This window comes from Semicossyphus pulcher, unplaced genomic scaffold (genome assembly GCF_022749685.1).
Source record: "Semicossyphus pulcher isolate SPU_LCO1_2020_fin unplaced genomic scaffold, fSemPul1.0.p SCAF_18, whole genome shotgun sequence".
NCBI lineage: Eukaryota > Metazoa > Chordata > Actinopteri > Labriformes > Labridae > Semicossyphus > Semicossyphus pulcher.
The window spans coordinates 11,197,060-11,211,123 of NW_027211691.1; the positions used below are offsets into that span (position 1 = coordinate 11,197,060).

At 44.0% G+C, this 14,064-nt stretch overlaps 1 protein-coding gene across 1 annotated transcript in view; it reads right to left on the minus strand.

Moving 5' to 3' along the window:
• The window catches only part of cntnap2a (contactin associated protein 2a), a 397,107-nt gene that overhangs the window by 7,286 nt on the left and 375,757 nt on the right, over positions 1 to 14,064 (minus strand). The window contains exon 24 of the mRNA XM_069666987.1: positions 12,539 to 12,632. Coding sequence (XP_069523088.1) covers positions 12,539 to 12,632 — 94 coding nt within the window. The remainder of the gene's footprint in view (positions 1 to 12,538; positions 12,633 to 14,064) is intronic.

Sequence of the window (14,064 nt, forward strand, 5' to 3'; positions counted from 1 at the left end):
TCCGCTGCTCGTCTGCTGTCCTCACCTACGTCCGCAGCGCGCACCTGCTTTCAAACACATTGTCATCGGCCTCATGACGACAGTCCTTGTAAGACATTGCCCACAAAAGCGCACATTGAACTGATGAGGACAGCCACATACCAGGCTTTGACCTAGTTGTTCTAGTTCTGTGTTCTGCACCTAAACACCAAGTCAAATTCCATGTCTGTGTAAACCTTCTTGGCAATAAACTTGAATCTGATTCTGATACTGATACCCGAGTGGATCCGGGAAGACCCGGCCATGTTTAGAAAGCTTTGGCCACAAGGTTGCACCGATGACCTGGCCGAGCGAGTGCTACAGCTGCTTTTGCTCAGGAGGTGAAGGGTCAAATCACAGGTAGGACTTGGAAAACACGGATGATAGCAAAAACTAGAAATGCTAATGTAAGCAGCCGTGGCAAAGAGTAATCGTTTTACCATCCTTTAAAAGGACAAATAGTCAAAGTTATCTTTATTATGCTGGATGCAACAAAATGGTAATGGTGCTTCTAAATGAGCCGCGCGTTTGCCATCCGTCTGCGATAATCTGAATAATTTGTAGATTAGCATTGATGTTTTTATCAATACGACTGGAGGCTTTTTATGAGCTTTCTTGGTGTTTCCCGGTGCTGATCGGGTCTGTTTTGCCCAGCTGGGGTCGTGTCTGACATTATTTGGTTCTGCATGGTTCCGGGTCCCAGCTTTCAAATCATAGACGGTTCTGGGTCATACATTTCCAGGTCGGGCACAACATTTTGGACCCGTGAAGATCCTACTTTGAATGCAAACGGCTGAATTTTTCACCCAGACTTTATGCTGACTTTTTCCTGCTAGCATCCTGGTAAAATGTCTGCAAGACAAAGCCAGAAGAGCGGCACATAACAGGATGATTACAAACATCCAAGGTTGAAGAAGGAGGTTCATTCACAAGACGACAGGAGCAAAGACGTCAACAAATTGAAGAGATGAAGAGATTCAGGAGCTTCTCCCTGCCTCATGAGACCGTCCCAGCGCCGTACAACATGGGAAATCTCCCGCTGTGAGTGACATGTGTGAAAGGGGCAATTCTGGAAAATTTCAGGGGCAGACTGTTTTGAAATTTTCAGGAAATTGTCAGGAGTGCATGTGTGAAAAGGAGCCATAGAAACACGCCCAAACCAATAACAGCAGAGCAGATAAGAGAGAGAGGAAGCTGCAGGCTGCAAACAATATAATAAAAAATGTATTCTCCAACAGTTGATAAAGACATGAACACCGCGGAAAAAACAAACCTCCTCAGACACGCTCCGCTCCGGCACGAACCTGGACTCATTTCAAAACAGCCTTCAGCTGTCTCCAACACAAAACACCTCCTCCCTTCACGTGAACTCTGTCTGAGCGCACAGACGGAGCTGGGTTTTAATTTCCACATGCATGGCTGCTCTGCTGCTACACGACTGCGCCACACCCAGACCGAACTGCTGTTTGGACAATCCTGCAGCAGAATACGAACAAGGGGATGACTAACTACCGTACCGCTCGGTTTGCGTGTGTGTTATTTAATGAATCATGTTAGGTTAGATGATGGGGTTGTGAGGATCTGGACGCGGCTCATAATGTAATTCTCTCTCTTTTTTCCATTTTGATGCTTACAAAACAAGAGTGTGTGTGTTTGTGTGTTATTGATTGTGCTTCCAGGAACAGAGCTCTATATGAGTCGTCTTTAGTCATCCAACTCCCTCAGACGCATACATTTGTGTGCATATACTGTGTACGAGTGTGTGACACAGGCTCTGCAGCTTCATTTCCACATGTTACATTCTAAATGTGTGTGCGTATGCTTGCAAAAACTCCACTAATGCGGCTCAGAATCACACGTCTGATGACCGACCGGCCGGCCTTTTTAGCAGGAACAGACACACTCTGCCATTAATCACTTTGCACCTTGAAAACTGTGTGTACGTGTGCGTGCATGAATTTGCATATGCGCGGGGGTGTGCGGAAAAGGTGCAGACACGCACAGAAGCCCCTACTGTAAGAACACTGAGCAGAATACTGATAACAACAGTCGTATGAATATGAACACACTCCTCTCTCTCCTGTGTGTGTGCTGATCACTGCAGAGGCCCGTGTGTGAATACTAATAGGCTCTCTGATGGGAGCAGAACCGTCTGCTTTGCATACAACGCTGGGCGAGGAGCAAAAAGCCGACAAGCTTCCCCTTGTTTCTGATTTATTGGGGCCGCTGATTTCACGAGGGAGCGCTTCTTGGAAAGCGGCTTGTTTTCTGGTTAAAATGACGTGAAAACATCACACGTTTGTTATGAATTGAGGGCTGGGTTGTCACTGATAAGTGGCCTCGGAGGGGTTTAATAGCATTTAGCGGTAATGGAGGAAGAATTACACAAATGATTGCATTATCTGGTGCAGTGCAATAAAGTAGTAATCCTGCAAAAGAAGTGCCTTTCTGAAGCTGCAGACGTCCAGGTATCAGCTCAGCTTAGTGAAACCTTTAATGCATACTGAAAGGAAGGAATATGCTAACCAATATATGAACATTAACAAGTAATATCAGCTTGTTAGAGGCAGTGACCGCACACTCATTTTAAAGCTTGTAATCCCCCGCTCAGCTTGCCCCCGTGGCTTCTAAAGGGGCTTCCCAGACTGATCAATAAAACATTTGCAAACACTCAGACCAGAAGCTCTCTGTCCACACACTCATCGTGATCACAAAGCAGCAGAGGCTAATCCATCAGGCTTCAGATCTCGCTAATGAAATGTAGCATCATATACGATTACAAAGATTGCATCGTGTGTCGTACCACATGTGACCCCACGCGCTGCTAGAGCAACAAGGCCAGCATGTTGATCTGAGTGTTGCGCCTTCTGATGGCGCATCACCAGGATGACCAATGACATCACATGAATAATTCAAACGGCGAGGCGGCATGTGGAGCTGTGAGGAGAGGGCTGGGATGAGGAGCATGTGTTTTTTGGGGGGGGGGGGGGGGGGGTTGTACGAAGGAGTAAGATAGCTGCAGAAGTAGCACAGAAGGAGGGTGCGGCTGCCTCTCACAAAAAGGCTGCTGGTGAGGGGAAAGGTGAGAGGCATGAGACGAGGTGGAGGAGGAGGAGGAGGGAGGGAGCAGAGTGTTTGGGTGAGTGGCTGGAAAAGAAATGGGGGTGACAAGAAGGGCGCTCAAATGGAGGGGCAGGGTAAAGAGGAGATCAAACACAGTTGCCATGGCAACAAATGGAAGCTGGCGCAGGGGTGAGGGAGAGAAAAAAAGAAAGAGAGAGATATATAGAGAGAGGGAGGAGGGGGGTGTTAATGAAAGTATGATGCCTTTGAGACACATGTAAAGCATGCTAATGTGAAGCCACACCCTCTGTTATGTTATGCTAAAACAAACACTTGCAACACACACACACACACAGCAGGGTCAGCGGTCACGGCTGAAGCACCAAAGAGAAGAAGAGCGAGAGAGAGAGAGAGAGAGAGAGAAGATGATATTAATTAAAAATTAATTAAAAAAAGAGAGTAAGAAAGATGGAGAAATGAATTGATTAAGAAAAAGAACAACAAATGGACAAAAAATAGAAAAAATAGTGAGGAAAAAGTGACCTATAAATGTTAAGAGAGATGTTTTCAATGCTCTTATATGTGCCTAATATATATTTGTACATTTATTGTTGAAAATTGAAAAATGTGTTGTTTAAATATCTCATTTACTTCATGCAAAGTTTGTCAAAGAAGCCAAAAACTACAAATTGAGCATGCATTTTCTTCTTCTATGCATTTCCTTTCCTGTGCACTTCAACATAAGTGCATTGATCTTCAAACTGTTGGTTTAAGTGCCATTAAAACAACCTGAAGGTGAACCAAATGGATTTGAAGTGCACGGGGTATGAACGTTTAAAGTAAGCAGATGTAGAGAAACAGAGGTGGAGAGTAGTAACAGTACTGTTAGCTTTAGACGTGGACATTACACCTGTGCTGGACACACCCTCCCATACTGAACACACACACACAGGTGTATTCATCCATCACACCTCCAGCATCCTCCTCAACCAGGATGTCAGGCTGCACAGACGCCGAGCCAGGAAACACAGACATAACAGAGGCGCAGCAAACAGATTGATATCACGCTCTTCCTCACAGCTCAGTCTGCTGTCTGACTCAGACACACACCAGGGATCTGTGTCATCCTGTAAAACCATTAGTTAGTTCAATTGCCTTAAAAATTCAGAAGCGACATAGATTTAAATGAAATCTTTATGGAAATTATGATCAAGAAAGGTTACATTTATCATGTTCAGCAGCAATTTACATTTAGAATAACTATAACCGTAGGACCCTCATGCATGTGCTAGAGCCCCTACAAATGAAGACACACAGGTGTTTATACACACACACACACACAGCTTTTGTTACCTCTGTGGAGTTTGCGTCAGTGTCTGTGTGCAGTTTGAGATCTCGTCCAGCTTCCTCTCCTCTCTGCTATGTGGCTCTCCAACACAGTGCTACATTGCCAAACACCTCTCTCTGTCTCTCTCTCTGTCTCTCTCTCTCTCTCTCTGTCCCTACCTCGCTCTCTCCCTCCCTATCGCTGCACTGCAGTCCCACCCCCACTCCGACACAGCAGCTGGAGAAAACCTGGATGCCGGACCGTAACTTCCGCGGATTCGGACTCACCAGTACAAGGTAAAAACAAGTGCTGATAGCAAGGGAGGATGGCATGATGTCATCCTTACACACACACTCACACAGACACACACACCTGCAGTAAGCACAATCAGGTATGCCCAGCTCCATTTAAAGGCACACTGAGCTCATAGAGATGATAGAATTAGCATTCAAATATACGAGCCCGGAGATCGATAAAGGAGAGAACAACTCTATTTTATCAGCTTCATCTTTAATCAGAGTCAGGACGTCTGCCCAAAGGTCATGAAACAAAAGACAAGCATTGAACGAGTGGCGGCCTGGATGGAAGGAAATCGACAGAACTTCAGCATGCTTTGGAAAACGGTCAGCACTAATGAAAAGTTCACGTCATTCTTACTTAATTAGTTAGTTACAAAGAATCAAAGACCTCAGCTCTGATATGTACGTTAGTGCTGAATCCTTAAAAAGCAGAACACTACACAATGCACCATCAGCAGTCCCATGAGATGATTTATGAATGCACTGATGTTTCGAGCAAACGGGGGCAAAGTTGCATCTCCTCAGTCAGTCAACGAAGAAAGATGAACGTCTGTGAATGAAGAAGGTGTTTAAGTGGTTGATCACACAAAAAAAGGATTTTGTAACTGGTATATACTTCCTGGTTGGTATAGGTGACTCTAGCTCCGTCCCAATCCAGGGGCTGCAGCCTTCGAAGGACGCGGTCTACGGAGGATGCGTCATTCATAGCCTGCGTAGACCGTTAAAGCCAAACTGAAATGAGACGGCCTGGTCTATGGAGGATTTCCTGTTTGCGTCACCAGCTGTTGCAGTCCTTACTATTGTGTCACCAAACACAGCTCCTGTCGCCTAGCAACAGGTAGCTAGTGGGCTAACTAGCTAGTGCAACTAACGTCAAGTAAGTTAACCTGTTATTTTTAAGATAATTAGTTTCAAGGGCCCTTTTGTTTTTTTTGTTTTTTTTTCAGCCTTCAAATACGTCCCTTGAAGGCTGCAGCCCTTGGATTGGGACACAGCTTCTGTGTCATTCCTGGCTCCTACTAATTATGGCATCCCTCAGGGCTCAAGTTTAGGTCCCCTTCTTTTTCCCTTTACATGCTCTGGTTGACACCATCGGAACCACAAAACAAAACCATACAAAAGTTGTCCATCCAGTTTTTTAATCCTGAATGTCTCCAAAATTCAATAATTCTGAACTCTTGACTGTTGCAAGATCTTGTACTCTTTACCCAGCTAGAAATGTTTCGTTCTAAGAACGTTCTGAGAATGTTACATGCGATGTTCTGGAAATGTTTTTATTTGGTTCCCAGAATGTTCTCTGAAAGAACATTCTCTGAAAACATTTTCAGAAAGTTGCAGTGAGAATGTTCAAATCACATTTCAGGAACGTTTTATAAATCATGTTCTGATAGTTCAGGCCATAATAACATCCTGAAAAGATCCTCAGAATGTTGCAGTTAGCATGTTCTACCTTTGTTTTTATGTAACATTGGGCGAATGTTTCATAAAAGGTTTTCTGACATCCCAGGCCTCAATAACATCAACAATGTTGCAGTTAAAACATTTCGTCTAAGTTTAAGTTTTAACGTTACAAGAACTTTATTTGAAATGATAAACATCCTTAACACGTTCTTTGAATATGCTAGCTAGGTAACCAGGTCCATAACATGCGATAGTTTTATACCTATTTAAACGTCCTTACATTGGCTCCCTGTGTCTGCTGGGATCTATTTAAATACTTTGAATCACTTTTAACTTCCTACCTGGCTTGGCACCGTTCTGTAACTTGAGCAGCTCTTTCCTAATAAGATGCTGCCTGTGGTGAAACCCTGTCATCTGTTCTAAAGTCACGGCTAAAAACTGAGGTTGACTTTGGAAGACCCTTCCTGCGGAGAGCAGGCACACTGAATCCAAGCCTTATGTCTTTTGTTCTCAAACTCAATGCTTTTTTCTTTTTTTTATTGTGGTTTTTAAATGATTACATTCATTGTATTATTTTTACATTCACATTTCAGATTGTCCTTGTCCATTGATAGCACTATCTGTCTTTTATCCATGCTGTCCATGGCTTTGCCTGTCTTTCATGCATGCACATAACTTTGCAGCTTTGTTTTAGAAAAGAGCTAAATAAATAAATGTACTACTACATCATAAATCTTAACTTTGCCTACATGAATATCTATTTAATTAAAGTATGTACTTGGATCACTTCGTGCACGGCTGAAAATGGCTGAATGATACATCTTCAGATTCTGTGATTTATGTGAAGCGAGGATGAAAATAAAAGTAAAAGCACATTAAAAAGCCTTAACCTGTGAAAAGACCTCTGAATGCAAGCTAAATACATTATGCTTCAAGGTTTCTCAGAATAAAACCATTGCACCTTGAAATGGCAGCATGACTTACAGCCTGTCTAAAGTAACATGAAGCCCCCACAGGGAGCGACGTGTTCAATATGTGTTGGCAGAGTTAAAAAGTCGGGGGAGGCTCGGGGAATGAAAAAATACATGAGAGGAATCAGAATTTCAGTGATGTACGTGTCCTTTACAAGCCCCCTCAGGGCTACAATCATCTGTCTCTAATAGCACTTTCACAGTGTCACCATTCTTCTCGCCCGCTCTCTGCCTTTGGCTCTGAGTCTATTCCCTTAGACAAGACACGCTCACACATGTGCACATGCACACACACTGACAGATTTGTGGCGCTGAGGACTGGGCTGGGAGCGTGCCTGCTGCTCTGGCTAAATTATGACTCATCTCCGACCATTTATTTCACCGGGATGCAGAGATCTAAAGAGGACAGGTCCAAACGCAATACATCAACCCACCGACACACACACTCACACACATTAGGATGCATGATGGCAGGAAACACGAGCAAACTTGACCCGACGTGCTGTTATATAAATATGCTGTTGTTAAGCACTGATGTGAGTAATACAGTTACCTTCACCCACTGCGTACTGTTACATTTAGCATAAAGCAGCAGCAGTAGCAGATACTGTAGCATGTGCTGAATCACGCTCGTGTTACGTGATCAATACCACTTAAGTACAATTACCCAGAGCAGCAAACACAGCAGATCTTCTGACCCTGAACCTGAGGGATCCACACTCACAGCTACAACAAACAGGCTCAGTTGTTGAGCTAATACAAACACAGTCAAGTATGCACTGGTTTTGTGTGTAAAAATCGCAACTAGAAGGTTCCTGGTTCGAATCCTGGCTCGGACGTAGTGGGCCTTTCTGTGTGGAGTTTGCATGTTCTCTCCGTGCATGCACCAGTTCCCTCTGTGTACTCCGGCTTCCTCCCACAGTCCAAAAACATGCTCGTTAGGTTAATTGGTGATTCCAAATTGCCCTGACCTGTCGAGGCATGGACTCCACTAGACCTCTGAAGGTGTGCTGAGGTATCTGGCACCAAGACGTTGGCAGCACATCCTTTAAGTCCTGTAAGTTGCGAGGCGGAGCCTCCATGGTTCAGGCTTTGTTTGTCCAGCACATCACATAGATGCTCGATTGGATTGAGATCTGGGGAGTTTGGAGGCCGAGTCAACACCTTGGACTCGTTGTTCCTCAAACCATTCCTGAACCATGTTTGCAGTGTGGCATAATCCTGCTGAAAGAGGCCACTGCCATTAGCGAATACCGTTTACATGAAGGGGTGAACTTTGTCTGCAACAATGTTTAGGTAGGTGGAACGTGTCAAAGTCCACATGAATGGCAGGACCCAAGGTTTCCCAGCAGAACATTGCCCAAAGCATCACACTGCCTCCGCTGGCTTGCCTTCTTCACATGGCGCCATGTTTTCCCCAGGTAGGAGATGCACACGCACCCGTCCATCCACATGATGTACAAGAAAACGTGATCCATCAAACCAGGCCGCCTTCTTCAATCACTCTGTCCTCCAGTTCTGATGCTCACGTGCCCATTGAAGGCGCTTTCAGCGCTGGACAGGGGTCAGCAGGGGCACCCTGCCTGGTCTGCAGCTACGCAGCCCCATACACAACAAACTACGATGCACTGTGTGTTCTGACACCTTTCTACCAGAACCAGCATAAGCTTTTTCAGCACTTCGAGCTACAGAAGTTCTTCTGTTGGATCGGACCACACTGGCCAGCCTTCACACCCATGACCCTGTTGTTGATTCACTGGTTTTCCTTCCTTGCAGCACTTTTGGTAGGTCCTGAACACTGCAGACTGTAAACACCCCACAAGAGCTGCAGCTTTGGAGATGCTCGTAGACAGTCGTCTTGACCCATGGTTCTCAACTGGTGGGTCGGGACCCAAAAGTGAGTTGCAGAGCTTTTTTCAGTGGGTCGCGGGTGTGTTTGAAAAAAAAACAAACTATGCTGAGCTTTTATTTTGAAAGACATGGGTTTCCAATGACCTGCGTGTTGTAGTAGTGTTGTTTTTCACACTCGATGTATTGACTGATTGGGTTATCAAAGCTACATTACATTTACATTGTTAAACAGCATTTATCTGGCACTATTTTAGTTTATTTAGCCAAAGCCCTCTTCCTGTATTTTCCAGAATTTTCCTGACATGTGATCGAGGTCTTATGTCGGGATGTGAAAGGAAATGACACGGTCGAGGAGACTTTCTCAGAGAGACTCTGCAGGACGATTGGGAAAATAAGTAAACTGCTTCCAAACATGCTATCTAAGGTCAAAGAAACTAAAAGTAGGCCGGTTAGTTTCAAGAAAGGAAGACATTTTACTACTGTGGATGTTGTTTATGGTATTTATCCCATTTGCGACCTCCAGGCAAAAATAAGTATCTGCAAAGAAAGGGACAAATACGGCAGATTTAGCTCGACAGCACTCTTCCAAGTAGAGAGGTGTTTTGAAGGAGTTTGTTAAAGTAGAAGAACTTTATCTTTACTTTAAATCAACAATGAATCTGATTGGTCATCTGTGCACATATCATTCTTTATTGTAAACCTCGCTTTCTTTCTACCCTTTTCTAGCCAACTCATCCCACCCGACAATCAGCAGACTGTGAGGTGATGCAGGAGACATCGCTGTGATCAGCGTGTGTGTCTGTGTGTGTGTGTGTGCTGCACCAAACACAGAGCCTCTGTCTTCCAGAAATAGAGAATCTGATAGCTCTGCTGTCTGACAGCCTCTCTTGTCTCCGCGGTCCCAACACAGAAGTGGAACAGATCTGATGAGATGTGCCGAGTAAAAATGCCCGCTTTTGTTCTGTTTTCCTTCTCTCTCTGTCTCTGCCTCTCTCATCACATTACTCCTGTCATCCGTCTGTTTTCCTCCTCTTTGGACCCAATTACCTTCTTCCCTCCCTGCTCTGTCATTATGTATTATTCTCTTGTCCTGTTTACTAGAATGCAGGAGTCTTTATTCACAATGTTGAGTCTATTTTTGTGTAGGCCTTCGATAAAAGGATGGCTAGATGAGTTAGAGCTGTTTTGTCACGTGGGGTGACTTTGTCCTGCGTGTCCTTTGAGCATCTGTGCTGGGTGAAAGATGGATGCCTGTGCTCAGTGTGTGTTGTGTTCCCAGGGGCCCTGCTGGTGTGTGCAGCAGTTGATAGTTCTGGCTGGTGAGTGAAGTCGGCCATACTTCAACCTCACTGACTTTCTCTGCACCTCTCTGAGGTAGAAGAAGAAAGAAGAGGAAAGAGAAAGCTGCAAATAATGAGGGACAATCTTCCATCAGAGGAACACTGTGACTAATTAAGGAAGCCAATTAGACCATAAACCAGAGCTCGCACTGCAGAGAATGTAAATAAAGTAAGCTAATTGGCTGTTAGTAATTAGGGTAATTAGCGTAGTTACAGTCTAAGGTGCTTGGGTGGATGATAAAGGGCTTTGTTAAGGCCGACAAGTCACACACACTAATATTTAGTTTAGGACCGCCTTTAGCTTTGATTACGGCACGCACTCACCGTGGCATCGCTTTGATAGGCTTACGCAATGTCACATTTATTTCCCTCCAGAGTTGCATTCATTTTTCTCCAAGATCTTGTATTGATGACGGGAGAGTCGGGCTGCCGCGTCAAATCATCTCCAGCACATCCCAAAGATGCTCAGTGGGGTTAAGGTCTGCACTCCGTGATGGCCAATCCATGTGTGGAAATGATGATGGGCACATTATGCTGCTGAACCTCGACCTGAGAAACTAAAGCAACGCCAGATCATAACCCTGCCCCCACAGGCGAGTACGGTAGGTTTTAATAATGCGTTGGACAGCTCTTAACCCAGTTTTAGCAGTTTCAGCAATCTCCTTGTTGTTTTCTTTGCTTGATGCAGGACAATAACTTCACCCTTCTGAAACAGAGTCACATCTTTTCCACGACCACAGGATACGTCTTCCAACATGGTTGTTTAAGAATCAGTTCAGTTAGGGTTAAATAACTTGTTGCCAGCTGAAACATATTTATCGCTGCAGTAAATAAGGAAGGCCTTTCTTATTTGCTTAGTTAAATCCTGGTGGTGACTTTGTCTTTTGGCCAGGGCGTGTCGTGAATCCAGTAGGAAAAAGTAAATTGATGCAAAAGATGAAAAACCTAAGTCTTAACATTGCAGTTCCAGTGCTGTACACAGTGTGCACAAAAATAGAAGCTGACTCATCAAAGGATTCACCATATGTAAAGGTCTCTGCTCATTCTGTTGTTCCGATGTTATACAGTCTAATCAAAGGCAACACATATCAAGGTCATTTTAATAAGAAAGTCTGCATCCTCACATGTGATTGAACAGATTTCATAATATAGTTAGCCACAGTTATGCCAGCAGAGGATGCAGTTGGGTGCATGTGCTGCACTTATATCCCTCTGCAGTCCTCTGGCTCCCTCTAGTGGACAAAATAAATCATTACAGCCTCTTTTCTACTCGGAGTCAGCCACAATGGAGAAGTCTTGCTTGAGTGAATTTTATATTTAATAATCTTCTCATTTGGATTATTGTGAATATATTGAATAAATATCTGTCACTATCTAGCGCTGAATGAGGTAACACACTGGTGATTGAGGCTATGGCCCACTGATGGAAGCCTTTGCATTCGCAGTATTACAGACTGGGTGTCTGTGGCGACAAGCGGCGCCAAGTTAGTGACGCGTTTTCCAGCACCCAGCAGTGGTTGGTCTGCCAGAGAGGGTAGGCGGAGCTAAGCGGCTGCTTTTCCGAATGTCTGCAAGGGTTGCGAGTAAACAGTAATATACTATGGCTGAACAAACAAAGAAAAGATCGATGAATACAGATACAACTTCAGAAATAAGTGAAAATCCAAAGAAAAAATTGGACGCTCAGATGAAGGAAGACAGCCAAAAGTGGACTTCACACATGCAACACTGTCTGGATATCTGGGAAGCGTGCTCCCGCAATTACAGTTTATCGCCACAGGTGCCGCCAAAGAGAACAAAACTTGTAAGGATTTATTTCTCCAACTTTGCATGAAATAAAAGAGATAGCTAACAATGTAAGATACACTGCCTGAACCGATAGAAATATGCACAGAGAACCTTTGTATTACAAAAGTTAAAAGAACAACACTGCAACACGTGGAGACGTTTAGACAAGAGAGGTCGCACCTGACTGTCTGCCTCATGAGAGACAACTTTGTCTGGTTTAAAGTGAATGAATCAAGAGCTCCAGTTGAGGTCGACCCACATAAATTGATTACATTTTAATAACCTACGGATGTTAAATTATGCTGAAAATCTAATTTGTATGCCTAATATCATCAATCAGACTCCTTACTTATCGACAAGTAAAATAATTAGTAAGAAAATAGGACAATTAAGATGTTTAACACTTCACAAAGCTCCCAAATAAGTAACTTAAAGTGATTAGTGATTTTAAGTGTAGCTAAAGTCAGCAAGTGCACTCACCGAAGACTTTGCCCAAGAATATCGTCTTGACCAGGTTGAACTGAGTGTCTGAGGCGTCTGGGAGGGTGTAGCTGACAGGAGGGTAGTGATCCAGCTGTGGGAGAGAGGAAGTAAGAGTTAATATATTAGCATCTGCATGTAAAAGATAGTCTACTGAGCACAGCCTTTTAAACAGACCTGCATCAGCACCTTAAACAGAGCACACAAGATGAGGAAGAGGAGACGATAACTCATGGCTGCCAGGCTCAGCAGTGACAGAACGCAGCCCAGTTAAAGGCGCGATGGCTCCCTCTAGTGGTGTGGTATGTTAGGGATGCTCTTTATTGCTCAGTAAAGGGAAAATAAGTCAATACATAAAGATTTTTCATAGGATCATTATCAAAGACGGACATTTATACTGCTTAAATACATCAATATTTTACATTGCAGTTATACTATTCATGCTCTTTGATACTTTTATCGTGAAAAGCATCGACACAATTTGCATCCAAGTGGTTGATTTTGCATAAAAACACTCTTCTTTCAATGAACATCTATCTGTATCTAATTGAACATGAATTCTGGTATTGTATTCTGGTTATTCAGTAATTATAAGTTCCTGCAAACCAAACTAATTAAAGGAAACATCCTATTTAAAGGCTTTTATTTTTACATTTCCTTAGTCAAGCCGAGCGAAGCAATCTTCCATAATGACCCTGCAAACAGACAGCTCTTCACCAGGACTGAAGATAAACGATCATACGTTAATTAACAACATGCAATTTCTAAAGTCTGCGCCGGCTTCAAAGGCGCTAAAACAAAGAGAGAACAAGCGGCGTGTTTACACAGAAGAACGTCTGCCGAGACGTGAGAGCGGAGAAGGTGACGGGGGGAGGGAATACACGACTTTAATATCCCTGCAACATAATTAACTTGTTATTGCTGTACCACTGAAGTTTCTAATTAGCTTGAAGGCTGCAGTCGCCGCTATTGACGAGAATCATTTCAACCCCTACAAATTGGTTTCGGTGGTTTTCAGAATAAAAGATCCTTCGTTCCTTCTCTGTGCACACATGAGGGCTGCACGTCTGCACACGTCGGCCTGCAGGAATCAAACCAACAAATCCAGCCAGGAGAGGAGAGGCTGATGGGAAATGTACTTTTGTTACCTCGTGTTTGACTGTTCCTTTGATGTGCTGAATAGCGGTTGTAGCCTGTTAGCTGGCAGCTGAACTGGACCGCCGCTAAAGCACTGAGATGTGTGTGTGTTTCTTGTTTACAGGTCCTCACATACAGAAAAATCTCTACACCCCTTTAGAGTATTTTCTCCCTCTCTCTCTCTCTGCACACGCACACACTTTCACACACGCACAAAGCACATCCTAATTTGATTCCTTCCAAAAGCGCGGTCTCAGAGGAGCGTTGTGTGGCTTTTGTTTTCCACCGTGACTGGAGGGTGGGATAATGGGGCACAATTAAATTGCGCTCAGCTTATTTACTTTTATCTGTGGAAACAAATTGGCTGCGCAGGCGGGGACGGCCGTCTG